This window comes from Ochotona princeps, chromosome 5, assembly GCF_030435755.1.
Source record: "Ochotona princeps isolate mOchPri1 chromosome 5, mOchPri1.hap1, whole genome shotgun sequence".
In the NCBI taxonomy this organism is placed as follows: domain Eukaryota; kingdom Metazoa; phylum Chordata; class Mammalia; order Lagomorpha; family Ochotonidae; genus Ochotona; species Ochotona princeps.
The window spans coordinates 96,055,174-96,083,156 of NC_080836.1; the positions used below are offsets into that span (position 1 = coordinate 96,055,174).

At 40.3% G+C, this 27,983-nt stretch overlaps 1 protein-coding gene across 1 annotated transcript in view; it reads right to left on the reverse strand.

Annotated features, from left to right (window-relative positions):
* Positions 1-4,903: 4,903 nt before the first annotated feature.
* AP1S3 (adaptor related protein complex 1 subunit sigma 3) overlaps positions 4,904-27,983 on the reverse strand; it is a 61,339-nt gene continuing 38,259 nt past the window's right edge. The window contains exons 2-5 of the mRNA XM_058665071.1: positions 18,638-18,816; positions 16,985-17,093; positions 8,178-8,315; positions 4,904-5,125 (exon numbers count right to left, since the gene is read on the reverse strand). Coding sequence (XP_058521054.1) covers positions 5,090-5,125; positions 8,178-8,315; positions 16,985-17,093; positions 18,638-18,816 — 462 coding nt within the window. The 3' untranslated portion in view covers positions 4,904-5,089. The remainder of the gene's footprint in view (positions 5,126-8,177; positions 8,316-16,984; positions 17,094-18,637; positions 18,817-27,983) is intronic.

The window sequence follows — 27,983 nt, forward strand, 5'->3', positions numbered from 1 at the left end:
GTTAAGGAAAGGGCAGCTTTTGAAAGGGGTGGCTCTCAGATTTGATCTTTCATAGCTGTATCACGACCTGCAAGGCAGAGTAAAACAAGAGATTCAAAACAGCTGAAGTTTCTCTCTATCTTTCTCATACACACACACACACACACACACTACAGGATTTCAGTGACTAGAAGAAGAACAGAACAAGAAAAAAGTTCATGAAAAAAGAACTGTATTTCTGTTGGTATATAGAGGACAGAGGAAATAATATTTCAGATAAAAAGAAAAAGACAGAGCTAGCCACAGTCAAGTAGGAGCGAATCTGGAAGGTCTGTGAAGGTGGGCAAGTATACAGTAGAAATGTCCAGATATGGAGAGTCCCACAGCATACTGCCAACAGGACAGGGCTGGGCCCAGGGCAGCGTGAAATCAGTGATAAGGAAATACACAGTTTTGCACGGTTCAGACAACAGCAGCACAGGCCCCTCAGCCCCAGGTGACTCTCGTCATGCAGAAATGCACATCCAAAACTGCCAGTCAGATAATGTTCTGAATACAAGAAATTTAAATTTTATATGAAATCAAACATTTGATTAAATGTTTCATACAGCAAAGTTCAAACGAATCTTGCAGACAGACTGAAGCAGCCTACAAGACCAAACTTGTGTTTCTACAAAAATGACATGAGATGCGGATGGCAACGTGATAATCTTTCCACTTGTACATTCTAGCGCCCAGTTCTCAATAAGCCTCCTCTCCCAATCAGGCCTATTATATACCCACCCCTAGATAATTAGCCGCTTGTTTGAGCTCCAAAGGGGGCTATAGTTCACCATTATCAGAAGAATAATCTTGATTTCACAGATCCTGATCCTGCTGATGGTAGCCCACAATTATTTCCTGCAACAGAATGGCTCAATTCTGGAGCAACCAATCTTGTGGATTTAGCTGCTGAGCACAACTGATGCTTGTGTCTGTCCCATATAGCAATCTAGGCTTTTTGGTTATCTGCCTTTCATGATAGCGTTTCTTAGGTTCCTTCCATTTTATGGCTCTGCCTTCTCTGTATTCTGGTCTTCTTCGCCTAGACATGGACAGGCAGAGAAATGAGAGTCACATATGAGAGAATTTTATAAACCAGACCAACAGCAGGGCACAGGTTATTTTGACCCATGTTCCATTGGTCATAATTTCAATACCAATAAACCGAACTTCAGGATGGGACTGGGAAACAAAAACTAGATGTATGCCTAAGAGGAAGCAGAAAATGATACAGGAAATGAACCACATCTGGTAATCTGAAATCTGATTTGTATTTTTGTAAGATGCATGTAATTTATCTGAGAGGCAGAGACAAAGGGAGAGATAAAGAGAGCTTCCACTCACTGGCTCACTCCCCAAATGGCCACAACACCTAGGGTTGAGCCAAGTGCCGGGAACTTCATCCAGGTCTCCCATGTGGGTGGCAGCTGGCTCAAGTACTTGGGCCATCTTCCACTGCCTTGTCCAGTGCACTTGCTAGAAGCGTAACGGAAGCAGAGTGGCTGTGATTCTGATACAGGCAGGTTGGCTCCTTCTTTTTCTAGTGGTGTTTGGTTTCATCCAACACCAGCTTCCTCATCTCAGGACTGAATGTGAAGTCTTATTTCACAGTTAAGTACAAGCAAGGTTGAAAGACATGTTTGAAGTTGTCACAAAATTCAAACGCTTTCAGCAAGTATTATTCAACACCAGCAAAACATGCATTCTTTCTCTGTTCTCTCTTTCCCCCTAAAACATGGAAGAAATTTTACCTTCACCCCTCAGCAACATACTCTTGTAATTCACCTTTCATCCATATTCAGGAGTAGCTCTTCATCTGTTTCTGTAATGGCATCTTTCACATAAAGTGCACTCAATATGCTTAACTGCTATCATTTAAAAGGCTGAAAAACGTACTTGAATGTCATCAGCTGGCATTGCATACCAGGAAAACACATTCATCAAGTACTTTCATAGGTAACAACTTTGATCAAAATAAGGTTTAATTAAGCAAATGATTAGCACAGGGACCTGATCAAAGCATAAATGTACTGATTTCTTCCCTCTTCTGTATAATGAGTGCTTTAGACCAGCTCGTCTCCCCGGGCCCATCTGACTCAGACGTTCCATTCATTCCCAGGAGAGAAAGTCCGTAGCCTTGTCCATGGCAGCTGGGGCCAGCTTGAAGGCCGCAACTCCGAGTCCATTTTGACGTGTTTACTGAACCCGAAAAGGATCCTTGAGCTTGTAGCTCGAAACATCTCCACTGCTACACTGTGGTCCTTTTGCATGCTTTGAGATGGATGACTAAACATCAAACATGCAAGTTTTTAAAATTAAGCCATTTGAATCATTTCCCGTTGATTCAAAAAGTTCACAAAAGTGAAACTACGTTTGCAAAGTATTTAGATGGCTGCCTCCGAGAAATTCCTAAGTTCAATAACTACGTACTTTGGCTCAAAGGATTTTGAATATGGACTGCAATGTCAGAAATAGGTAGAATAAAAGTGTCTTCCCATGAAACTCTTAAATGATCAGCCAGTCCAATTTTTATTTCATGATTTACCGTTCCTGGAGCTCTAAGTATGTAAGTATTTGGAACTAAGCTATCAGCCAAAAATGCCTATTTACCTCTACACGTTACCAAGTATGACAATAGCTGAATAACTCACACTAGCATATTTCCATTAGACACCGAATCTCACATAAGATTTTTGACATTTGCAATTATATAATAAGAATGTCCTCTTATAGAGAGTATTACAGCATCACATGTTGCTCAAAAAGATGGTGACGAAGTCATAGCAACATCAGCAAAAGCCCTCACAACTGCAGGACCGCTCAACTGTCTGACTAGAAACTCAGTATTTCCCAAAGGAGAGCAGGAATGCCACCTTTGAATGATATCGGTAGTAGGTTAATGCATGACATTTAAAGACATGGAAATAGTTCCAGTCTGGAAAACGGTGAGATCACAAATGGGTCATCTTGGATTCCTTTTAACCTGTGTCTGAAGATTCTCCTTGATAAGTGGCAAGACAGGGAAGCGGTTACATTAAAAGGACTTCACAGGAATTATGGGCATCAATGTTAAGCATAAAGTCTGATTCAAAAAAAATTATGCTCATGAAAACACACTCAAGTGCCTCATTAAATGCATGTGGAAATGTACACACATTTTTATTTATTTTCTTCTTTTTATTTGGTACTTTTTTATAATTAAATAATATTAAAACGATTATTTTCTTCAAGGCCTATGTAACAAGTCCCCAAGTCCCTTGACTTTACCCCAGTATTCCACACAGACACAATGCTCTCCTATATAAGACATTGACATGAAGAATTTGGAGAATCCCTGTGCATAGTTAGCTGGGTCCAATATGAAATCATCCACCAACTGCACAGTATGTTTGAATGAGGCTCAATATATACTTTCATTCAAAATGGCAGAAAATGTGAAAAGAAACAGAAAACTTGCAATGGATTTACATGAAGTAACCTTTACCAAACTGTCTTGAAAAATAAAGTTCTATCATCTTAAAAAAAACTTTTTGAAATACAAAAAAGGTAATCACAAAACCAAATCAATCAAAATTCTTCTTCCATGATTGTAAATTATATCATTAATTTGTGGAAAATACACAGGTCAAAAGTCCAATGGTTGTTCCATCTACTGATTGGAATTACTTTTTTTGAAAAATAATAACATTGAGAAATTGGCTGATTTTCACCTATGTCTGCTGAAAGGAACCTTTTAACATCACTGTTTCAATAGATCTACACATGGGATCTCCTACAGTATTCAAGAGCTAGCACACACTCCTTTTTATAAAGTGCCAGAGGATGTCAGAGGATCCCTAACCACTCCAGGATAAATGATACTTGACCTTAACATTTACATTGAAAAGGGGCACACCAAGTAGCACAAGCAGTTTCTCCATGATACGTCTGAACACATTCAGTACCCACTTACACGGAATTGTCATTCCAGGAAGCACAAATGTGACATATTCACAGCAATAATGGTCAGCAGCAAATATTTCCTTAAGACAGGGAGCAGGAAGACAGTTATAAAAAGGGCAAGGCAGCAACCACACAAGTTGCAGGAATAGTCAATGCTTTAAAAAATCATCCTCAAATACATTGAACATACATGACAACATATTTGCAATAAAATCCCTCAAGCAACTAAAATTGCCTGGAGATCATTAAAATAGGGGTAGCAATAATAATTATTATGTCATTCATCCTTATCATATTATTTGGTATAATAAGGGATGTCATAGACACTGTATGTCTTAAAGCCTTAATAAATATATAGTTTGTAGAAAATGTAACCATATTAAAATATCCTTAATATTCAATAAAAAGCTAAAATAAAATCTCTGCTAGATTGTAGCCCCTAATAGCTCAGAAACATTAAGTTCTATACCATTTTGGTTTTTTCCCTTAGTTTCAATTGTAAAAAATAAAATTAAGTGAATTCCAGGATATTGTACACAGATACATTGTATCTGGACTGGAATCAGACTATTATTAACAATTATAAAAATCTCTAGCATTATGTGTGAGCTCCAACCTATTAGCATAGATTTGAACGAGTATACAATTTTAAAAACTAAACATTTGGAAACATTAGTGATATAAGATGAATTTCACATTCAAATCTCATGGATTTATAACCACATGCTTTGCAACCTGTCAGATGAGGATGAAAGGCACCAGAACAGATTGCGATCATTTCCCAAAATTAGCTGACAAACAGCACATGGAGTTAAAATGGTGCAGTCCATTAAGTTATGTGATAGTTAAACATTCAGAACCAGAGTAAGTATTCACATATAATATAATACAGACTTGCCCCGTTGAAATAAACCTCCTAAGATAAAAAAAATATATATATAATACAGACTTATAGTATTATGAGTATATTATGAATGACAACTTCAAGGTTTTGCGGGTTAATAAGAATCCCTTCAAGTTATGCATTTGGCATGCTGCCATGGGCTCTGTGAAAAGACTGGATACAAGGTGTTTCTTCATGAAGTCCACACGATCTACCACTCCAAACCTTCCAGTAACCATGCAGTTAAAATGCTGGCTTGTTCATGTATTCTTCCATGGTCTGAAAGAGAACAGCAAATTAGAACAGTCTTCTTTTTAAACCACATCCTTTAACAAACTGCAATATTGTGTTCAGCCTTTTATCTTTTAATACTTTTTAAGAAGCTTTCAAACGTATAAATGGAGGTCAACCCTTACATGCTCGTCGGGAAGGAGGGTTCAAAGCTTGAATGTAATTTGTATACTCAACCATACAGCTGGAACTACAGAACTGCCTATTAAGGAAAAGCTGGACCTGATCATAAAGCATAACTCTAGGAAGAGAAAGGTCCAACCAACAGCTCTCAGGTAGACTGAAAGATACACACCACAATGTTGAAAACCCCTTCCACAACTTTTGAAAAGGCTCTTGTCCCAAGCAGGGTTCAATTTACAATTACATTTTCTCAGCTTCTTCATTAATAACCAAGTTTGTTAACATACTCCAAAGCCAGATTTTTTTCCCAGCACTTTTTAAAACATACTTGAACAGCCTCATAAATGTCAGTAGAATTAAACTTGAGTAGCCTGCAAGATGGACGGACTTCTTAAATTTTCTCTACAAAAATACCAAACAGGTCACCCTCAACCAACCAAACCATGCTTTCATTTTCCTATGTTCAATAGCTAGCTCTAGAATACGCTTTGATTATCTGGAGATGTGACAGTATGTGTCTTCATACTAAATTAGTGAGGATAGCTTTAAAAACTGTTTCAATATTCTTTTTTAAATTTAATATTTATTTGTATTAATTTGAAAGGCAGAGTGATGGTGGGGGTCATAGGGGACAGGCAGAAGGAGAGAGCTTCCATCTGCTGGTTCACTTCCTAAGTGGCCCCAATAGCAGAGCTGGACTAGGCTAAAGCCAGGAGCCAGGGACTGCACCCTGATCTCCTACCCGGGTGGTAGGCCCCACAACTTGGGCCATCATCCACTGCTTCCCCATATATACCAACAGGGAACTGGATCAGAAGTACAGCAGCTAGAACTCAAACCGATGCGCCAAATGGAATGACAGCCTCACAGGTGATGGATTAGCTCACTATACCACAATGTTGGTCCCCATATTTCCTAATATTCTAAGAAACTTTATTTAGGTAGGAGTTGGAGAAAGCCCCAAGGACTACTTTAAAGTTTACAATTGTTCTAAAAGTTTAAAAATGTCACAATGGCAGCCCTTAACCATGAGTCACGACAGCATTTAGATCCATATACAGGAAGGAAAGAGCAGTAACTTTTTTTGTTTCGTGCAGTTACATTATTGGCACCTGTCCACTCCGAACTGATCTGAAGCAGACAGGATACACAAGGTCAGTTTCTAAATACATTTCCCCAAATGTTCATTGACTTCTGATGAGAGTTCTAGAGCTCAAAATACCCTGATAGAAAATGTTTATTCTCTATCTGGCAGATGTTAATTCAACAGGGGAGGGCAACCCTGGCATTGCCTGCTCTCTACCAGGAACAAAAGGCTAAATGTTGGGTCCCTGGAGACCTTCCTTTCAGTCACCAGTGAAATAAACCACCAACTGGTGTGAAGTATGAAGGAGTTCACTCTTGAAACACCTGATTCCTGGATTTAAACACAACTAAAACAGTTGACTTACTTCAAGCTCTCTAAAACTCCTACCGGTGGGGCAAGGTGGGAGTTGATGGAGTAGAGGGTATTTCAAAATAACCCGGGCGTGTGTTTGCCCCATTCAGGGAGCTTTAATTATTAAGGTGTCACAGACTGTTAAAAGTCTGCTTCTCCTCCATGGAGTTTCCACATTAAGGATCCTCAGGACCAAATTATAAATAATCTCCATCCTCCACTGCCTACCTCTCTGTCCTGGTATATTTTAAGAAATGCTGTTCTGTGGAATTTCCAAACCACTGATTTCTCAAGTACCTTGTAAAATCCCCTTCCGGTGGCATTTGGAGAGAGCCAAGGAACTCAGAGAAAGTTTAAATGCTTTTGTTGAAGTGAGAACATCTCAGGGAATAAATGATTAAATGCATTGGCCTCCTAGTGGGCACAAGGAGCTGCTGTCTATCACCCCTGCCCGCATAGACTCTCCAGGACCAGCCACCTGAGGACCACTCCTCTTGATGGGTGAGAGCAAGTCAGCAGCTCCAAGATGTGCCAAAGCAGTTACTGAGAAATCAGACCTAATATTGCCCGAACTTGGCCTCTTGTTTCCAAAGAGCATGAAGAGTAACTGTAACTTCAGAATAGGACTTTATCATGGTCTGGATTCTTCTGACTGATGCTCCCAAGATAGGAGGATAGAAAGGCTCAATTAGGAGATGGAAAGAAGTAACAAGAAGTGATAGAACAACCCAAACCCAAGCCCTCAGACAGACACACACACACACACACACACACACACACACACACAGCACTGGAGCTGGTCGGATCACTTTTATTTGGAATAGCAAAGGTCAGGGGGTAGCACTCATGCTCTTTCACAGTGTCTTTGGGTAGACAGAGGAGAAAACGTAGCTAAGTGCCCGGATCAGGTGTAGTGCAAACCTGGGCTGCTTGCTCGAAGTCTTGTGATTTTTTTTTTAATCAGTACCATAGAGAGTCAGGAGCTGTACAAAATGGATGCTTCGGGACTCATTTTTTTGTTGTTGTTGTTCCCCTGCAAGCAAGCCACTTTCTTTACACAAACAAGAACATGCATACAACCTTCCCCAGGGGCACAAGAAATTTTCATTAAAATCATAAATGCCATCTTCAATAATAAAGCTCTAATATGTCCCTGGCAAATAAAGTCACTACGTACTGCTCATCTCCTTTCCTAGGGCAACACAGACATTTCAATGAAAGTCTATTTACACATCTCATCAAGTTATTCTTAAAAACAATAGCACTGGAAGTTGACCCCTTCTTGACAGGGACATATCCTCATAGTAAAAATCTGACCCAAACATTCAGACTCCAGAAGCCAGCTTCCTCTGTCCCAGTCCCCATTCCACACTTACATGTCATTTAACCTCTCAAAGTCTAGTTTACTTATCTGTAAAATGGGGTAGTTTTACCTTCATGAGCACATTCTCCTGTGACATGTGTGGAAACTGTACTAACCTCCTGTAACATGTCAGAGTCTTCAATGGCTTTGACAGCAACTTTCTTGGATGTCTCTTGAACTTCTCCACCTATGATAAACTCATCAAGGATGAAATACGCCTTCTCAAAATTAAAGATGATATCCAGCTCACAGACCTGGTAGGACAAAAATAAACATTTTGAGAAACCTGCATTGGAAGAAACATTTTGCAGGATTTCAAGTTTCACAGGTTTACACCCATATGCCACATAAAAGACCAAAATATCTGATGGGGGCCAGCATTATGACGTAACAGGTTACACTGGCTTGTAATGCAGGCATCCCATACCAGCTACCAGACCACAAGTTCTTCTTCCAGCTTCTCCATGGTCCTTAAAAATGTCTTGGGAGAAAACAAAAAGACAGCCCAAATGCTGGGCTGTTGTCATGCAAGTGGAAGACCTACATGGTGTTCTGGACCCCTGGCTGCAGCCTGATGCTGAGGATGCCGGGTGACACTCCCTCCCTCTCTCTCTATCTCTTTCTGTCACTGTACCTTTCAAATAACAATCTTGGTGGACCAGCACCATGGTGTAGCTCACCATTTTAGCCATTTGGGGAATAAAGATTTCTCTGTGTGCTCACTTCAGCAGCACATATACTAAAATTGGAAGATCTCTCTCTCTCTCTTTTCCTTCCTGCCTCTATCATCTCCCTCTAACTCTACCTTTCAAATACATAAATAAATCTCTTTAAAAAACAAAATATATGTAACTCTCTATACAACGCATGACTATATAGTAATGTTGTATATTGCAGGAAGACCCCCGACCCTCAGTGGAGGAACAAGGCCACTCCACCTTTACTTCTGCCTAAACAGAGCTGAGTCCCCAGCTGGCTTTCAGCTGTGAGTGCAGGGCTCAGATTCTCTGCTCTCTGGGATGTAAACCTTGGATCCCCCCACGAAGACTCCCTTAGCAAATCACTCAAAGGAAAACTGGCTCAACTCGGCTTATTCTCAAAATTATGTCACAGGCCAGTGGTTCTTGAACCTTAGAGTCTGGATGAGTCAGGCTCACCCAGAGGCTCAATAAAACACCGTGCTGGCCCTGGCCCCTGCTTCTGATTCACTAGGGCACCTGGAATGTTATGTTCAGAACCACTCCCTGACAGAGTCTGGGGCTTAAGTGAGCATGTGTCAGGACCACTGCCTGTAATCCATTACCCTTCCAGACAGCTGCCAGGCACTATCCTTCCTCTGTTTACTCCTCAACTCCTGCCCCCTGACTTTCCTTTGCAGACCAAACCTTCCAGACCCTATCAGCCAAAAAAAGCTGCCCACTAAAGGTTCCAAATCCTGCCCCACATTGCTGTTAGCAGCACTTGCTAACTCTTCACCAGTGTCTGGCCCATGGAAAGTACCTTCCTCTTGAGCCTCTGGCTACAGCAATACTATTTAACACCTGTTCTCCTCCCAATGTCTGGCAGTTCCTCCTGTAACTCCCTTGCTGATAGATTAGCTCTCTACCAGCTCGCATTGGCTCCACAGTGACTTACAGAGTGCTCATAATGCATCACTCAGCAAGACAAACATCTCTGCCACATACTCATTACATTCTAGTGACTCATCTTCTCCTTAGTCATTGGTGTCCCCAAGAGGGACTCTTCTCTTTGTGATACGCAAGTCCTCCAGATAGTTCAAGTGGCTTTCTACAACTGTGTCTAGAATCCAGGGTGCTCAACAAAACTCCATGTCCAGCTCTAATCACCCTTTGGGGCACTAAATCAGTATTTTCTGTTGCTAACTAAACATCCCATTTGGGAGGGTCCTCATGTCACCATGCCCCAAACTCCTACCAAGTTCATTCTTTTCCCTTTGGTTCTTATTTTGTTTAGCAGATGAAACCACAGTTAGTTGAAAGACAGAAAGAGTTAGGAGGAGTCTTCTATCTGATGACTCACTCCTAAATAGCTGCAAAAGCTGGGACTGGGTCAATTTCAATCCAGGTGCTCCATTCTGGTGGCTCTCCCAAGTGGGTATCAAAAATTCAAGTACTTCAGACATAATCTGCTGCTTCCCAGACACATTAGCAGTGAGCAAGATTAAAAGTGGAGTAGTTGGGCCCGGCGCCGTGGCCTAGCGGCTAAAGTCCTCGCCTTGAAAGCCCCGGGATCCCATATGGGCGCTGGTTCTAATCCCGGCAGCTCCACTTCCCATCCAGCTCCCTGCTTGTGGCCTGGGAAAGCAGTCGAGGACGGCCCAAAGCATTGGGACACTGCACCCGTGTGGGAGACCTGGAAGAGGTTCCAGGTTCCCGGCATCGGATCGGCGCGCACCGGCCCGTTGCGGCTCACTTGGGGAGTGAAACATCTGATGGAAGATCTTCCTCTCTGTCTCTCCTCCTCTGTGTATATCTGGCTGTAATAAAATGAATAAATCTTTAAAAAAAAACAATAAATAAAAGTGGAGTAGTTAAGACTTGAACCAGCCCTCCAGTATGGAATGAAATCTTAAACCATAGTGCCCAACTCTGAAAAATTTAATTGCTCAATAGTACATCCTAGAGTTCAATTCACTCCTCACCCCATTCTACTCTCTCTTGGTCTCACCAATTCTACAGATTCATTCCTCTAAATCCCTAACCTTTCCCCGTTCTTGGTTTACAAGCCCCTGGTCAGGCCCTGCAACACCTCTCTTTAGGCCATGGCAATGATCTTTGGCCTGAAGTTTGTGCCTACTGACCAAGTACACTTTGCTAAAATACTTATCTTCTTCCTCTCCTGTTCAGGAAAAAACTTTAATTCCTCAGCAAGGAATACAGAAATCTTCACAACTAATCAGGGTCCTGCTCTCTGGTTCTTGGTCAGTGCTCACCCCATGCTATAGCCACATATGCCATGACCTTTCTGTGCTCTTACATGCCTTCAGCTTTTACACATTCCAGAAATTCCTAGAATGTTCCTCCTCTTCTACTGACCAAATGAATGCTTAAGTTTCAAGGCCAATTTCAAGTCAGGGGCAGAGCAACTGACCAGACTGTTCCCCATTCAGACTTCCTATCATTTGCACTAGATTCTCACTTATATTTTCTGCTAGGATATGCTCACTTACTGATCACTCATCAAAGCCCTATTCCCCATACTGTGAGTACAGGGTAGGGGGCTTGTCTTCAGTGCTGTCGTGTTCCTGGTCTCTGCAGAGTAAGCCAACAAGTTGGCCATCAAATAGGTCTCACTTCTGAATACACTAAGCATTAACAGCTTCCCAGATAATTCCCCAATTCTACTGAATGCTATAACTTTACATAAAATAGTTGCCAATATTCTTGAAAATGGCTGCACTGATTTAGGATTTAGGCCAATAAACTTGTGGATTCCACAAGGAACATGGTTTATGATGACAAATTCAATTGAATGAAGAAACATACAAGTGAATATAACACAAATGTAATAAATAGCCAGTTCAGGAAACATATAACTCAACTGCAAGGGTTATAAGCTCTTCATTGACTAGAAAACAGCATTAAATCAACAATAAGCATACATATACACTCAAATATAAATCCTCTCCCTAAAATATCTGCATGTATATGGGCTTGTGTGTACATATATGTGTATATGCATATCTGGCTGTACATACATGCATCAATACTCAAATGTGTATGACCAGCTTTCAAATTTTAAAAAAATTTTGATTTTTAAAATATTAACTGGGACACAAAAACAACCTAGGACTTCCCAGAACCAGTAGGTTTCATTCATAGGAACAAGCTTTCAGGACAGAACAACATGGTGAAAGAAACTACACTTGCATATGAATTGTGCCATTTATTTCTCATTCCAGGAAACTGGAAGATCATGGAACAGAGTTCCCCAAGGTAAGAACGTGGTGAAGCAGAGCACAGTGTTGTCTGGACATTGACAATTACAGCCTAGGCTGGGCAAAATACTAAAGGTCTTCAGTTATGGAAAAGTATACATCATGAAACAAAACACAGGAACTCCAAAACTTTCTGAATCAAAATAAACTCACTTTTACCCTACTTGCCATGCACTCTGTATTCTTTTATATGCAGAGTCATTAAAGATGGAAAGGGAATAGGATCCATGAAAGAATTCTTGAAAACACTTAGATGAACATTACCAAAACAAGGAAAGACTGTCAAGAAACAATTCATAGGCAACACAAGACATGGAAATGTCCAATAGTCCTCTTGTACAATGTACAACCTTACCAGTAATCACAGAAATGTAAGCTAAGTTGATGTGCATCTGAAAATTAAGAGCTAATATCCAATATATATAACATTGCTGATGATTTGGGCAAATAATGTCGGTGATGATTTGGGCAAATAGGTATTCAAACTCACTGTTAGCAAAAGTTCTAAATTTTATAGACTACTGAGGGTTGAATGCAGCATCTATCAATTTGGAATGTACAGGTCCATGAGGAATTCATTTCCATACTGTATTCAAACTAGAACATAATAACATATATAAACAACTAAAATTATGACATTACTTATAACAATTGGATATAACCCAGCATTCATCCAGTAAAGGAACTGTTTAAATTAGATTTTGTATATTCCCACTAAGGAATGTGAATTCTGTGTAGTTTAGATACATTAAGTAGATATATATAGACAGATATGGGAAGAGATTCAAGATCGACTTATAAAGCAGAAAAGTTGCAAAATATTATGTGTAGTGCAGTCCCATTTAAAAAGAAAGTTTAGAAAGATACCTGAGAATGATGCACTGTTTTATGATTTTACATAACTTAAAAGAAATCACAGTAAATCAGACATTCATACACTTTAAAGAAGCTAGGAGAAATAAGCAGTTAGCAGAGCTCAGAAGTGGCAGAAGCAGGAGTTAGAGTATCAAACGTCCTGGAAGCTCAGAAGTCAAGGCAGACGCACACCGGGAATCCAAGACACACAGGAGACTTGTTAAGACAAACCAGCCATCAGAATCCTGTAAAGTGAACTTGACACACTCACACACACACACACACAAGTTCTCTAAGAACGTCTTCTACTCCACTCAGAGAGCAGCAACCCATCCCCAGGCAGGCAGGGTCCTCCACAGCCATGGAGCTATGAACTGAGCACCCAGTAAGGGATAAGAACTGGTGAGGCGGTACAGAGTCAGCTATACACAAACACACAGCACGATACACAGCTGCTGTCTCTAGAAACCTCTGAGCTGTACAAGCGCTGCTAGTGGGGTAGACTGTTATCAATGAGCAATTGCATGTTCACAGATGATGTACATCTCTAAAGTGCTACTCTATGGTTATTCTTTGACTCTAACCCCATTTGACATTAAGAAAACATGCTAGGGAATCTTAACTCTAATCCACATTTCTTTCACTATTGTCTAATTACTCCAATAGTGCAAAGATTCTTCCTGAAGGCAATACAGCAAAAATATTATCTTGATGCTCAAGAGGCTAAGCCGTCTCATTTCATAAATACTTACAGCTTCCTCACCATTACCGCAATAATAAATATCTGAGTTTTTAATCTACTTCTATTTTTCATGTATCTAGATTCTGAAATAAATGCAGACACAAATCCTTTATCTTAAACTTCTTAGCCTTGTGCCTTGTTACAATTTGACTTGAAGGTCTTCTCATCTAGCACAATGCATAGTGCTGTGAGATTATTTTTGGCATTTCGCCAACTAAATCCTTTTGGCTGGAGCCTGAGAAGCAGTTGCCCCTACCTGCTGAATTCTGTTCTAAAGCAAATGCAATGCATTTCACATTACATGCAGGAAAAATAAAACAAACCACACAAAAACCATAAATTCACAAATAAAATAAAAATAATTATAACACAATGCACAACTATACAACACTGATTGGCTTTTACAAAATCCATATTCACTTTATTTCTTTAGCCCTCCCAGAAGCCTCATGAGGTTAGCAAAGTAAATATTTCCATTGACCTTTTCTGAGTGTCAATTTTAATATACATAAAATGGAGGTTGGGGGCAAACTTCAAGTCATGGGCCTGTTGGGAGGAAGTTGACCCCAACGTCCGCCAGGACTCACGGTCCTCTTCCTTTTGCAACAACAAAAACTCCCTAAATCAAGCTCCATAGCTCACTGGAACAGCATCCACACAATGAATAAATCCCCAAAATCAGAGTACAGTCTCAGAAAATAAGGCAGATTCCTAAATCCTCAAACATACCCTTATTTTCTGTGAGACTTTGAGGATTTTCTTCTTAGGCTCTATAAATTGGGGTCAGTGTTACTTCCTAAAGATTGAAAGATTAATTAGTTGATCTGTGTAAATCTCCTTGGAATTGAAAAGTACTTAGAAAAATAACATAAATCAGTAGTCATAGATTTTGACTTATCTGTCTTTAGAAGATAATATTTCCCAACACAAATATTTTCCCAGCACAAAGTCTTCCTTTGGAAAAAAACAATGACAGAATTCCAAAAAATCTTTAATATCAACACAAGAGGTAAAGAAAACCAAAGAGAAGTGTGTTATTCTTGAGATGATGTCAGTGAGAATCAGAAGGAAGGCTTTGCTGAGCTCTGTTAATTAATAAGAAGTGAACAGCTACTGGGTATACAGCCTTGAACTGTTCTTAGCTGCTCTTGGCTTAATAAAAGATTCATTGCATTTTTTAGTGAATTAAATTTTAGTTAATGATGATGACAGAGGTTCTAATAGTGTGCCAGAATAGGATGGAAAATGAATGCTAGGGAAATAGGAATTCATCCTATTTTTCCTCAGGCTGAGTATGGGTGAAGGTCATTCAAATTCTCTTGAGAAGCAACTTGCTCTGAAATACTGGGCTGAAATTTGGTCAGATACATTGAGACAGAAATTCAGTCACAATTCACATCCTTAAAGTTGGCTTGAAAACATAACAGTACAAATCAGGGTTCAGAAATCAAGAGTAGGAGGCAGGATCTGAGAGAGTTCAGAATTCAAGAAAACTCCTTCAGGCCCTTGCAAAAGGCCAAGTGTGAAGCTTATTTAAAAATAAATAAATCCATTAAAAGTACCAAAATGTCCAAATGCATTTGAATAATAGCGTTAAATTAAATCATCTCGTGTTTGAAATCATGTTGCTATACATCCGCAAATGTCTCTTTGAAATGCAAATAAACTTGGTAAACCAGATGAGGCAGACAAAAACCAGTCTATTTCTTACTACTTCTATATACAGAGCAACAACCTGACATGCCTGAAGCGACTTTGATTCTGTAACATTACCTACAAAAGGAAAGAAGTGGGAGGTTCTTTTAGAAGACGTTCAATTGCTCGTGGTTATGAAAGGTATTATAACCAATCTAATAAGGTCTAATATGGTGGTCACTGTTCATTCTATTAAAGCATACAGAAAACCCTTTGGCAGTAGATTTTCCTGGCAACCACTTCACAGGAATCTTCAGCGAACAAGGGAATATAGAAGTGAATTCACTGAATAGAAAACATTTTCTAAATCTAATGTTTTATTTCTACAGATTAAAGTTTTCTGTAATATCTGCTACAGTCTGGTCAAGCACTGGTTACAAATGGTAGAGAGAAAGTAAACCAATGAGCCTCAAGTCATGACCTTGAGAAAATGGCCATTTGATACCTCAGTACATCTTGTACCAAGGATACCACAAGGCTCTTCTACCTCACTAGAGCCCTGGCTAAGTCAGGAATATAATAAAAGTAACAAGATTGGAGGGATTGTGTGTGTTCTTGAGACCCAGTAATTCTGATTCTGACTTTCAAAATAAATAGGTAAATCCTAGAAAAAAAAAAAAAAAGGAAATTTAGTCCAAAGTGAAAAGTGATAAGCAGGGTCTAGTAACAGGTAGAGAAGGATGGAAATAACATTGTTCTTTTGCACTGAAGGATACTAGAACAACAAAGATTCTAACTATAAGGCAAAACAGGTTGTCAGGAGAGCCCAGTCTTTCCCATGAGAAGCCCAGTGAAAATCATCACCAGCCAAGTGAAGAGTCAACTGGAATGGGGAGAGTTACTAGACATGCAGGACACTAGCAAAAGAAGAAGGGCACTTAGGGGGAGAGAGAAAGGAAGATCAGAAAGGAAACCAAAGGCGGGGCCTTCAGAAACAAGACAAAAGCAGCAGAAATCAATGGCTTGACAAAATGAAGAAGGACTAATTTAAAGAAAGTGGTACGATGAGGAAGAAGCCGGGGCTACAGAGAGGTAAAGACAGCAGACACCTAAGAGGGGTCACTGGTCTTGACCATAGGAAGGATTCAACAGTGACTCTTACTTGCTGGGAACGGCACAGATGAGAGCCACATGCAACCTGCTGTGGAGGAAAAGGGCTCCAAACAATGGGGCAGCTAACTGGTGCGACTCATGGCAGTTCATGCAGAATGGTTACTGTAGAGCAATGTGCATGGAGAGGATGTAAGGATTTTGTTTGATTGGCATTTTTTTCAGATTAGGCAGAAAAAAGTGGAAATTTCCAATATACAAAAAGGAAAAAAAAGAGAGAGAGAGAGAAGATGAAGAAGAGATAGGAGAAAAACCAATGAGAAATAAGGGGGGAAATATCAAGGAATGCTTCACAATGAAATGCTGGTTCAGTACCAGGTCTCATTAATCGTGGTCTACAGATAAAGATATATCTGCCTTGCAAGGTGTTGGGTCTTCCACTTGCTAAAAAACACGGACATGGAAGAAAGCCTCATAACGTGACCCTAGTGGACTAGTGTGATTCTCAGTACAGACACAATTTCAATTTCATAATTGAAGGATAGAAGCAATGTGATGACAGACGGATCTGAAATAAGAGCTGAGATGCAGACTGTCTAATTCCAAAAGACCAGAACACTTACATTTCCAAAATATTTGTCGAGCAACTCCACATAACGATGTACAACCTCTAGTGTCAAGAGCTCATTGTCCTGATTTTCTACTGCACAGCAAAAATATAAACTAGCATACCTTAAAAGGGAAAAAATGAAAGCAAAAATATGATGATCATACAATCGGAAGATAATTTTGCACAATACATATCCCAAGTCACCCCCTTCTCCCAAAGGGTTAGCTCCATCCAATAATGAAATCATTATTCATCATATCCAATACCCTCCCCAAATATGAAACAGAACCTATAAAAACATCATGGTCAATGGATGTTTCTGCGATTGAGATGAAAGAGTCTCAATAAGCCTTTATTATGAAGAGTTACAGCCAGGAAGCAGCATCTTTTGGCCCACGGCAATCACAGTGTCTATTCAGACACCGTGCAATTTGCCAATTGTGGAGTATCCAAACCCTGATTAGTGCCCAGAGGGGTCTGCCCTCCCTATTTCTCAGTGCACACTCCATTTCAGTTATTCTGTCTATGTCTCCAGTCCTCAACTTGTCAAGCTCTCGCCTGGACCCAGCAGGAGCTCAACCCAGACCCTTGACCATCTACCACTTTAAGTGTCAGCAGAGATTACCTCAGTCTTCCTCACTGAAAACACTCTTTGCAAGAACACGTCCTCCCTGTGGATGCTGCAGTGTGATGCTGCGTGCAGAGCCAACTGGGCTGTGTTCTGAATCCCAGTTTCTTGGGAGCACATTAGCAAAATGACCTCTCAGTTCTGTTTCCTCATCTAAAAATTCAGATCCCTTCCTAATAGTCTTGCCATTTGCAAATAGGTGCAGTAAAAAGCATCGTGGTCTTAAACTTAGAAAGAGTGTTTGAATGCCGACCCTACTAATTACTAATAATGGGGACTAACTGTTTAAACTGTCAGTGTCCTCAGCTTACTCACCTGCTGATATGAGTAATAAGTGTTGTAAGAGCTCCTTGTTGTGCGCAGCCCTCCTCCTCTCTGGATCACACTAACTTGAATTTGTCCATAGCTTTTTTTACTAATAGAAAACATCTTATTTGTTTATTTAGCAAATGCAGCCACTCCACGACACCGAGAATATTAGATCTCTTTTTCACTGCCATTATCTTCTGCCATTAAAACAATCATGAGCATTTCCTGTATAGTTCATATATGTCCTATTGACACCTCGTTTAAATACTGTTAATAACAAATAGTTTAAGAATCCATGTTAGCAGCAAGGAGTGGGGAGGGAAAAAATGTGTTCTTAGAATTCTATGAACTACATCGAATCTGTTAAAAATGAAAAAGCTTTAAATAAATAAATGATAGATAAATCCTGTGCTTAAAATAAAGCAAAGGGAAAAAAAACTATGTTGCACATCACAGACCTCACCATAACTGGGAGCCCTTTTCTAATTTTAAAACCTTTACACTTTTTATTGTACCTGTTTGCCATAGCAAGACCACACTAGAAAGGAACCTCAATTATTGAACAAACTGAGGCCCCATGTTCATTTCATGATGAGACCACAGGCAAATCAGTCTGCTGATACAAGTCACTGGGGAAACAAGGGGGTTGAAACGGCAGCCTAAAATGTTCAAATTTTAGACAAGCCCATGTTATCAGGAGAAACTCCATTCTCATAAAGTTACTCACACCTTTTATACACAAGTTTCAGCTCCTTCCAGTCAACAAAACTGCTTGTCCTGTGACCACGAGAGAGGATGATCTGGACAATTTCCCGGGTGATCTTTTTCCGTTCCTTGTCGGAGAGCGTGGTGTACCATTTCTGCAGCCGTAGCTTGCCTTGTCGACTGAAGAGCAATATGAAATGGATCTAGAACACACAAACGGCAGGAAAAACCTGAGCTTGGTCAGTCCGATCATTGTGCATAGATACTGAAATCCAGCGGCTGGGTTTAAGAAGGGAAATAAATCTAAATAGTTGAGAAAATATTTACCAGCATGAGAACTAAACCAATAACCAGTGACACTTAGCCCAAGAAAAGAAAAATACATACATGATATAAGGAAGGCCTATTTTCACTATAGGGGAAAGATACAGTTTTTTATTTTCATTTCCATTAAGAGTTGTAAACCCATTACTGGGATAAAAATATGTCAAGGAACAGTGGCACACTTTTGAGAAAGCATAAAATTGTTCCTTCATAAGTCAATATTTTTAAGTTAAGAATAATGGAAGTACTTATTTCAACATCCTAATTCCATATTCTAATTATAGAAATATAATAAAGAGAGAAGGAGAAATAGTAAAAGAAAGGAAGGTGAAATAAGGGGGAAAAGAGAAAAAGCAGAGCAAACATGGCATATAGTTGAAGCCTCTACATCCCCATCTGTGTGCTGGTTGGAGTCCCGGCTGCTTCATTGCCCAAGCAGGTCCCTGCTAACATGCCTGGGAAGGCAGCTGAAGACACACCCATGTGGCATGGTTGGATGATTGGAGCTCCTGTATTTTTCCTGGCCTAGCCCTGAATGCTGCAGCCATCTGGGGCATGAACTCATCTATGGAAGGAGGATGTCTCTGTCTCCTCTCTCCTCTCCTCTACTTTCCTCTCTCGCTGTTCTCTGTCTCCTCCTCTTTCTGTCTCTGCCTCTCTATTTCTCTGCCTTTCAAATAAACAAGTGAATATTAAAAGAGAAAGTAATAAAAGGTCTATATTTTATTTCAAATATAAGTTCCTTGCTTCACTTTGTGGGTTACCCTGGCTGAGATCCTTGGAATCAATCACTTCAAGTAACAAGTGCCTTTGGCATCAAAATAGATTTTTGACAGTTTACAGGGTGTTGGCTAAAGGAGGAAGCAACCTGATTTAATTTCCAAGCAAGTCTGAAATGTGCATTTGAAAGCAAGATTCATATTTTTAATAAATTTTAAATGAAAGGAAGATACTGCAACATCTAGAGATTTATTTCAATATCTTACATGTATGGTCAATTTGATTTTTAGAAATTGTCAGATCGCCCAAACTTTGAGAGTTTAGATTTCCTCAGTCCATAATATTACAGGATTGGTTTAGAATTATAACTAATTTAGGGTGTTTTTTCAAAGGTAAAATGGGATGACACTGTGGCATAGCAGGTGGATGCATATTCAGTTTGAGTACCAGTTGCTCCACTTCCAATCCAGCTCCCAACTAATGTGCCTGCGAGAACAGCAGAGGATGGCCCAAGTACTTTTGGGAGTTCTCCACATGGCAGAACTGGATGAAGCTCCTGGATCCTTACTTCGACCTGGCCCACCCCAGCTGTTGCAGTTATTTAAGAAATGAACTAGCAGGTGGAATCTCTCTTTAGCTCTCCTTTTGTCTTCTCTCTCTCTCTCTCTCTCTCTCTCTCTCTCTCTGCAACTCGGTCTTTCAAATATGCAAAATATGTTACTTTGTACAACAGAAGAAACATGAAAATGATTTTCAAAAAGTTCAGGAGAACACACATTATCTTTTGATCCTATTATCTGTGATCTTAAAGTTTGCTTGTTTAGTGGGAAACAAATTAAATTTTTTAAATACACTTTTTACCAGTAAAATCTTCAACTGTGGTAGAGAGGTTTGCCTCTGAATGTCACACTAAACCACAGGAAACCACCAGATAGTGATCTCTGAGGGCCCCTGATCCCTGCATCCTCACTCAGGACTGCTTCTGCACCCAACAACATTATTTGAGATCTTAATCATGTTTTGTTTTAAAAGTGCTGCCAAACCAGGAGCCTGACAAAAATTACCCTCAGTTTATAAAATCAGGTATCTGCTCAGAATACAGCATTTCTTAAATGCTCATTTCACTCTCAGTGCTGGTACACATTTCTAAGAATCATACTTATTTTTTCTGCAAAAAGAGATCACCATAAAAGTGACATTCTACAAGTGTCAAATTGAGTGGTTTGGGAACCTTAAAACCTTCATTTATCTTGGGATTAGCTGCTTGCCTTCTTAGCATGGATCAACAGTGTCAAAGAGTGAACAAGGAGCAATTTTAGATTCTAACAATGAATTCAAAGGGAAAGGATGAATAGAAACATTAATATACTTTTTTGTAAAGCCCATATAAAATATAAAATGCATTCCAAGTTCAAAAGAAGTAACAAATAAATTCGTTTATCCGATAATTGCATTGCATAAGACAATGCTGAAAGATTTAATCCTCTCGAATTCCACTGTGTTTGGAAACTTCTGTTTTGTTGTCTGTGACCTCTGCTGATTTGACATGTGACTCAAGGGAACTGGCAGGATGACTTCTACTGGTTCAGAAGAGCCCAGCATCTGCAACAATTAATTTTACCCAATTATAAGCTTAGTCATTCAGTGCACACTTGAGTAGGATGCATCAAGAGGTTAGTCAAATATCACTTCTGATTAGTATTCACTTGAGTAGAAAAAGAGGCAATCAGAAGATTTTTTTTTTAATATTTGCCAAGAGTCACCTTAAATTCAAATTCATATCATGAACTTTGTCAGGCTTCACAAGACAATGCCTCAATGCCCTTCCAGTGACCTTGCTGAGAAGGAGCAATAGCAGGACTGGCAACACTGTCCTCTGGAACACCAGCTCCACCTTAGTTCCTGCAAAGTGCAGTGAGCGGGGTGAACTTCCCATCCCGGCCTTGTGCTTTGGCCTCAGGTGTGCCCCTCATCCCATCGATGCCTCTCATTTCCACCTGAAGAGTCATGATGTCAGCTGCCATCTAGAAGAGTCTTTCAATCAACGATGATACTTCAAATCAGCTATGAATCAAACACTTTGGCCTTAAAATATCTACCAGAGAAATTATAAATGGGAGCAGCCACAATCCTCACCTTAATCCAACATTTGAGTTACTCTGGGTATTTTTTTTAATCCTGCATTTTCATATCCCCTCCCTTCATCCTCACTCCCTGACTCTGATATGTTGGGGATATCCCCAGTTTTTCACACATTTGTACACACAAATTTGGTCACGCATGCACCCCCAACATGGGGTATTGCCTTCCTGTGAAATACAACATCTTCTTATGCTCTTGCTTGTAGCTCTCATCCACTCTTCAGTAGTATAGCATTCTTACATTGCCCATCTATGACCCCATTGCTGAGGGAGCCACACAGATGTTGAGCAAACCTAAGTCTCACTCACCTTGAAAAAATATAGAACTGTTGTTGATGTTTGACACAGCTGTTTAGCTGCCCTTGAAACATCTGCCCACAACTCAATTTATGCTGTTGTGATCATTTGAATGAACCAGTTGATGTAAGATTTCCCCTACCCATCCCACTATATTTCTCTATCTCTTGCTCTGCCTTTCAAATATATACTTTTTAAGAAGCAAACGGCAAAATCTCTCACTCGTGACAAAAATTCTCAGTGGGGAGAACATTTCACCTAGCTGTTAAGATAATATTTGAGGGGCTAGTGTGGTGGCATAGCAATCTGATCCTTTAGGATATAGTGCCAACATCCCACATGGGCACCTGTTCTAGCCCTGGCTGCTCCACTTACAATCCAGCTCCCTGCTTGTGGGCTGGGAAGGCCCACAGTGGAGGACAGCTCAAGTCCTTGGGATCCCACACCCACATGGGCAACCCAGAGGAAGCTCCTAGCTCCCAGCTTAGGATCAGCTCAGCTCTGGACTTGCAGCCATTTGGGGAATAAACCAGCAGATGGAGAACCCCTCTTTTTCTGTATCTCCTTCTCTCTGTGTAAAACCTGTCTTTCCAGTAAATGCAAATAATTAAATAAATGAATAATTTTATTTTAAAAAATAGAGGTACCACTTGAGACACCCACATCTTCTATCAGAATGCTTGGGTTGGAGTCCTAGTTCCACTCCCCATCCCAGTTTTCTGCTAATGTGTGCCCTGGCATGACTCAAGCAGTTGAGTCCCTATTACCAACATGAGTTACCTGGATTAAGTTCATGGCTTCTGGCTTTAGTCAGACCCAGCCCTGGCTGTTGCAAGCTTGTAAGGGCTAATCCAGTGGGTGGAACATCTCTTTCTCTGTCTAGTTGTCTTTCAAATAAATTTAAAATAATCAAAAATAACCTTCTCTGGAACTCAAATGTTCCCAAACATGATTCAAAAGTGCCAGGATTCCTAAAAGACCTATAGTTTGGACTCAGTGGGTCTATTCTTAAAATCTATTAGGGGTAGGGGGGTGGGGAGTGACAGACATCATGTGACTTAGTAGGCTAATTTTCTACCTGCTGGGCCAGCATCCCTTATGAATGCCAGTTCAAGTCCCAGCTGTTCCACTCCCAATTCAGCTCCTTGCTAATGGCCTGGGAAAACAGTGGAGAATGGTTCAAGTTATTGACTTCTGCACCCATGTGGGAGACCCAGATGAAGCTCTTGGTTGTTGACTATAGACTGGTCCAGCTCTGGCAGTTGAAGTCATTTGGGAAGTAAAACACTGAATGGAAATCTCTCTCTGTTTCCCTCCTTCTCCTCTTTCTCTTCCTCCTCCTCCTTCTTCTTCTTCTTCTCTCTCTCTCTCTTTCTCTCTCTCTCCATCTCTCTCTGAACTCTGCCCTTCAAATAACAATAAATCTTTATCAAAAAAAAACCTCTTAGATGCGGGTGTTTGCCCTAATGGTTCTGCTTCCCAAATCAGAGCACAGGTTTCAAATACCAATGCTGCTCCCAATTCCAGTTTCCTGCTTATGTGCATCCTGAAAGGGAGCAGACAACAAAGCAGTTGGGTCCCTGCCATTGACATAGGAAGCCTGGATTGAATTTCCTTCTAGTTTCTGGTTCAGTTCCAGTCACTGTAATCACTTGCGGAATAAACCAGCAGATGAGAGCTCCTTCTCTCTCCATCTCTCGAATAGGAATAAATAAAATGTATTTTTTAACTGTGCCTTAAATGCAGGTAAATATTTAGGCAATGTCCAAGTCAGTGTTTTTATTATTTATTTTATTTATTTGAAAGCCAAAATTGGAAAGAGAAGGAAACAGAGCAATAAAAAAAGAGAGATCTTCTATCTATTGATTCATTCCCCAACTCTCTTCAATAGACAGGCTGGGTCAGGCTGAAGTTAGGAACCAGGAACTCTATCTTGGTCTCCCATGTGGCAAGAGCCCAAGTATTTGGGTCGTCTTCTGCTTTCCAAGGCCATTAACAGTGAGCTAGATTGGAAGTGAACCACTAGGTCTCCAACCAGTGCCCATATGGGATGCCTACATTGCAACAATGGTTTAATCCACTGAGCCACAATGCCAGGTCTTTACAGCAGTTACTTAGAATGCTACATGGGAAAAAAAAAACTGAGAAATGCCTAAGTTGCCAATAATAAATAGATCTTAAGTGATATTTGCTAAATAATTTCAACAAAGAATGTGTGATACATTATTAGTTTAGATATACATATACATAATTTTGTGTGCAGTATCAAGTAACAATGTATACTTGCAAAACTGCACTTGCAGAGAAATTAGATGAAGAAAGTACATCAAATTGTTAATAGTGGGTATCTTGGATTGGTAGAATTATATTATTTTCCTCTTTGTTCCTACCTGGAATTTTCCAAAGTTCATATATATGACACTATAATTGGAAAAATATTTAAGACAAACGATATGAGCACCTTCAATAAAAATCAGTCAGCTTTCTATCTGAAAATCTAATGCTAAGTAAATGCCAATGTTCTTTCAATAAAACTACACCTAAAAGAGATGGTACCATTCCAGAGACCCTAGAGTACAGCAAAAAGAACTCGGGTCGTGATTTTGAGAGTCAATTCTTGTGGGAAGCAGTCCTACAAGTCAGGAGGAGGTGGAGCACAGACAAGTTTAAATACAATGAAAACATCCTGTATGCTAATGGTGGGGGTATTATGTATGTCATGATAGATTTGTACAAACTAAATGTCCAACACCACATGTGAAACCATAATGTCACTACGAACTGGGAGTGATAATGACAAATCAATATGGTTCAGCATTTGAATGGATGCTGAGCGGTGGGGTCATAGTTTGGCAAAAGTGAGAATCACCTACTCCTGACCAAGAGGGTGAGAGTGGCAAGTCAAAAGTATCAAAAGATGCTGGATTCCCCACTCCAGAATAGCAAGAATTTGCGTTGGGAGGGGGTGGTGACCAAGTTTGTGTACATAACTGTGGGAAGAACTGAGGAGACTCCCACATGTCAGAGTCAGGGAGTGAAGATGAAGGGAGGGGATGTGAGGGCCATATGGTGTAACAGTCCATGAGGGAAGTAGAAGGGGAAGATGCTTGGAATTCCTACCATGCATTAAGAGGTAAAGATGGGTGAGGGTGAAGATTGAGGCTGTTCCCAGGTGGGATTTTCTGTAGTGGAAATTGATAAGGGGCAAGGCTATGAATATGCAAGGGCAGAGGATATGCAAGATGTCACTATGCCATGTGTTCATACTTGCTGCAAACCAGCTAAGATGCCAGCATGCTATGCTGATGACAAAATCCGACAGGTAAGGCACACACAAAAATCATCTTCGTTGACCTGTTAAAATGGGAGTGACCATGGTGATCAATTTTCTCTTGTTTCAAAGCAATGTTATTTAATTCTCACTTATTACGTTGTTACTGAAGTGAAAAAAGTGAGGGAGCAGGGAAGCACAACCCTTGTGCTTTAGGCTTTATTTCTGTTAACTGGAAGATTGCTTGTGCAAGCCAGTGAAGTGTAAAACTGTGAGTCACAATCAACCTATTTGTGATGAAATAGAGCAGAACAAGACAGTATATTTGGAGCAGTCACATATTCTAAGGATATGTGTTACTCTAAGATGTTTATTCCAAGTGCATATCTAACAGCATATTCCAACAAGGTGTGGTTTCAGGTACATTTGTTGCAAGAGGAAACACAGCAACTCTGAGCCCAGTGGCAAAGTCATGAGGTCAAGCAAACATGCAAGGCTAGTCAATAAAGAAATGTTAACATAAACCAGGCTTTGCATTTAGTGTTAATATTTAAACACCAAAAAAATGTGCACCAGGAAGAATACTTGTATACACAACGCTTTCAAGTAGAAAGAATAATTGGGTGGGACTCTCGGTGTGTCAAAGCACTGCATTTTAACCGAAAGTTCAAGGAGGGCTGTCTGAGACCAGGTGGAATGTATGCACATTCAAAGGTACACCGTCTAAGGCTGGGCAGTTAAGATCATTTATGAAAAACAGAAAGCTGTCTCCTTTTTGTACAAATTCTCTTCTCTTAATTCTAGCAACTAAATGAGCAGTTAAACGGGAGTAAAACATCCCCCTGAACTGTGAACATCAGTTTGAAAACCCTCCACCTGGCAGTCAACACTTCTCCCTCATTTCAAGATTAACCAAAGACAACCTCAGAGGAAATCATCACATTCGCAGCTAAAATAATTATGATTCCAAAAGACATATCAGCATAGATCATTTATTCTTTGGACCAATATCTACTGAGTTCCAAGTATATGCACTAGGAAGCACACAAGGTCAAGACTTCGTGTTCTGCCTTGAAGATTTCATCACCGTGATAAGGAACCCAGAGAAATTTCAAGATCAACACATGGAATGAAACACAAGCATTGATCTCTTCTCCCTCCCAAAACATGACTAACAGCATGACAGGAAAATTTTCAAAACTGTGTTAAGCCCCAAAGTCAAAGAGAATACCAACCAAATCAACTGCAACCAAGAGTTTTCAACTCATATTGGGAAGATGGAAAGGAGACAGAAGTGTGGTGACTGAGCTAGCAAAACAGGGAAGGAGCTGCTTCCAGAGAATGCCTGGATGTCTAAAAGATGGAGAGTAAAGCAAAACTTTGAAAACTGGAGGCCAACAGGAAGTCTACCTGTAGAGTACCAGCGGCACCTGTTACTTTCAGCATTCCCGGGGAAGGGCATCAGCTATGCAAGAATGTATGCGCATGTGTGTATGCACAAAACACACAAACACACACACACACACACAAGCACACACACAGAGTTTCCAAGTACTTTATTCAAGGACACAGAAATGTAGCAAAGGTTAAACTCCACAGCAATTATGAGTCCAGCTTGCTTTGGTCCCCAGAGTAATGAGCAGCAAGTGGGTGCTCCGGGCAGTGTCCACACATGTCACATCCTTACCAAACCTGAGAAGTCAAATCTGGACCATGACACAGTTCTTACACACTTTTAGCTCTCATTGGCACTCAGACAACTTCATCTATGCCCTTCTCAAGAAATATTTATAGATGCCCACAACCCTGTAGGAATTCAGAGTCTACAAACTCATCTATTTTCATGCAAGAAAGAAACATGCTCCTGAGCTCCATGTGTGGCTTTGCTGTACGAAAATAAACCCATCTCTTCCTTCAAGAGGCTCAATGATGCTTCCCTAAAGACACCAAATGACAGAGAGAAGACTTTGGCATGCTAGCAGTGAAATCACAGGCTGCTTGTGATCACTCACAGAGGCCAAGGTCACTGCACTTTGGAGAACAAACTCTAGACAGAAAGAGACTAAAAAAGGAAAAAATATAAGTCATGGGATGTGGCGGCAAAGCATGGAGCAGAACAAATTGATATATACTTACACATTCACATCATACACATACATACCCATGCACACTCACAGTCACACACATAAGTCTCACACACTCAAATATATGCACTCACATATTTACACATTTACATACACTCTCAAAGTAAAAGAGATCCTCTATTAATACAACAAAATCAGTTGTCTATTAAAAGAAAGAGGAGAGAGAGATAAGAGACCAGCATGGGGCAATAGCAGATTAATCCTCCACTTGCACTGTGAGCACCCCATATGGGCACTGGCTCGTGTTCTGGCTGCTCCACTTCAGATTCAGCTCTCTCATTGTGGCCTAGGAAAGAAGTGGAGGATGGCGCAAGTGCATCAGCCCCTGCACCCATATGGGAGACCTGAAATCAGCTCCCGATTTCTGGCTTCAGTTCCAGCCTTGTGCTCACCTAGGGAGTGAACCAGTGGAGAATGGATCTCTCTCTCTCTCTCTCTCTCTCTCTCTCTCTCTCTCTCTCTCTCTCTCTCTC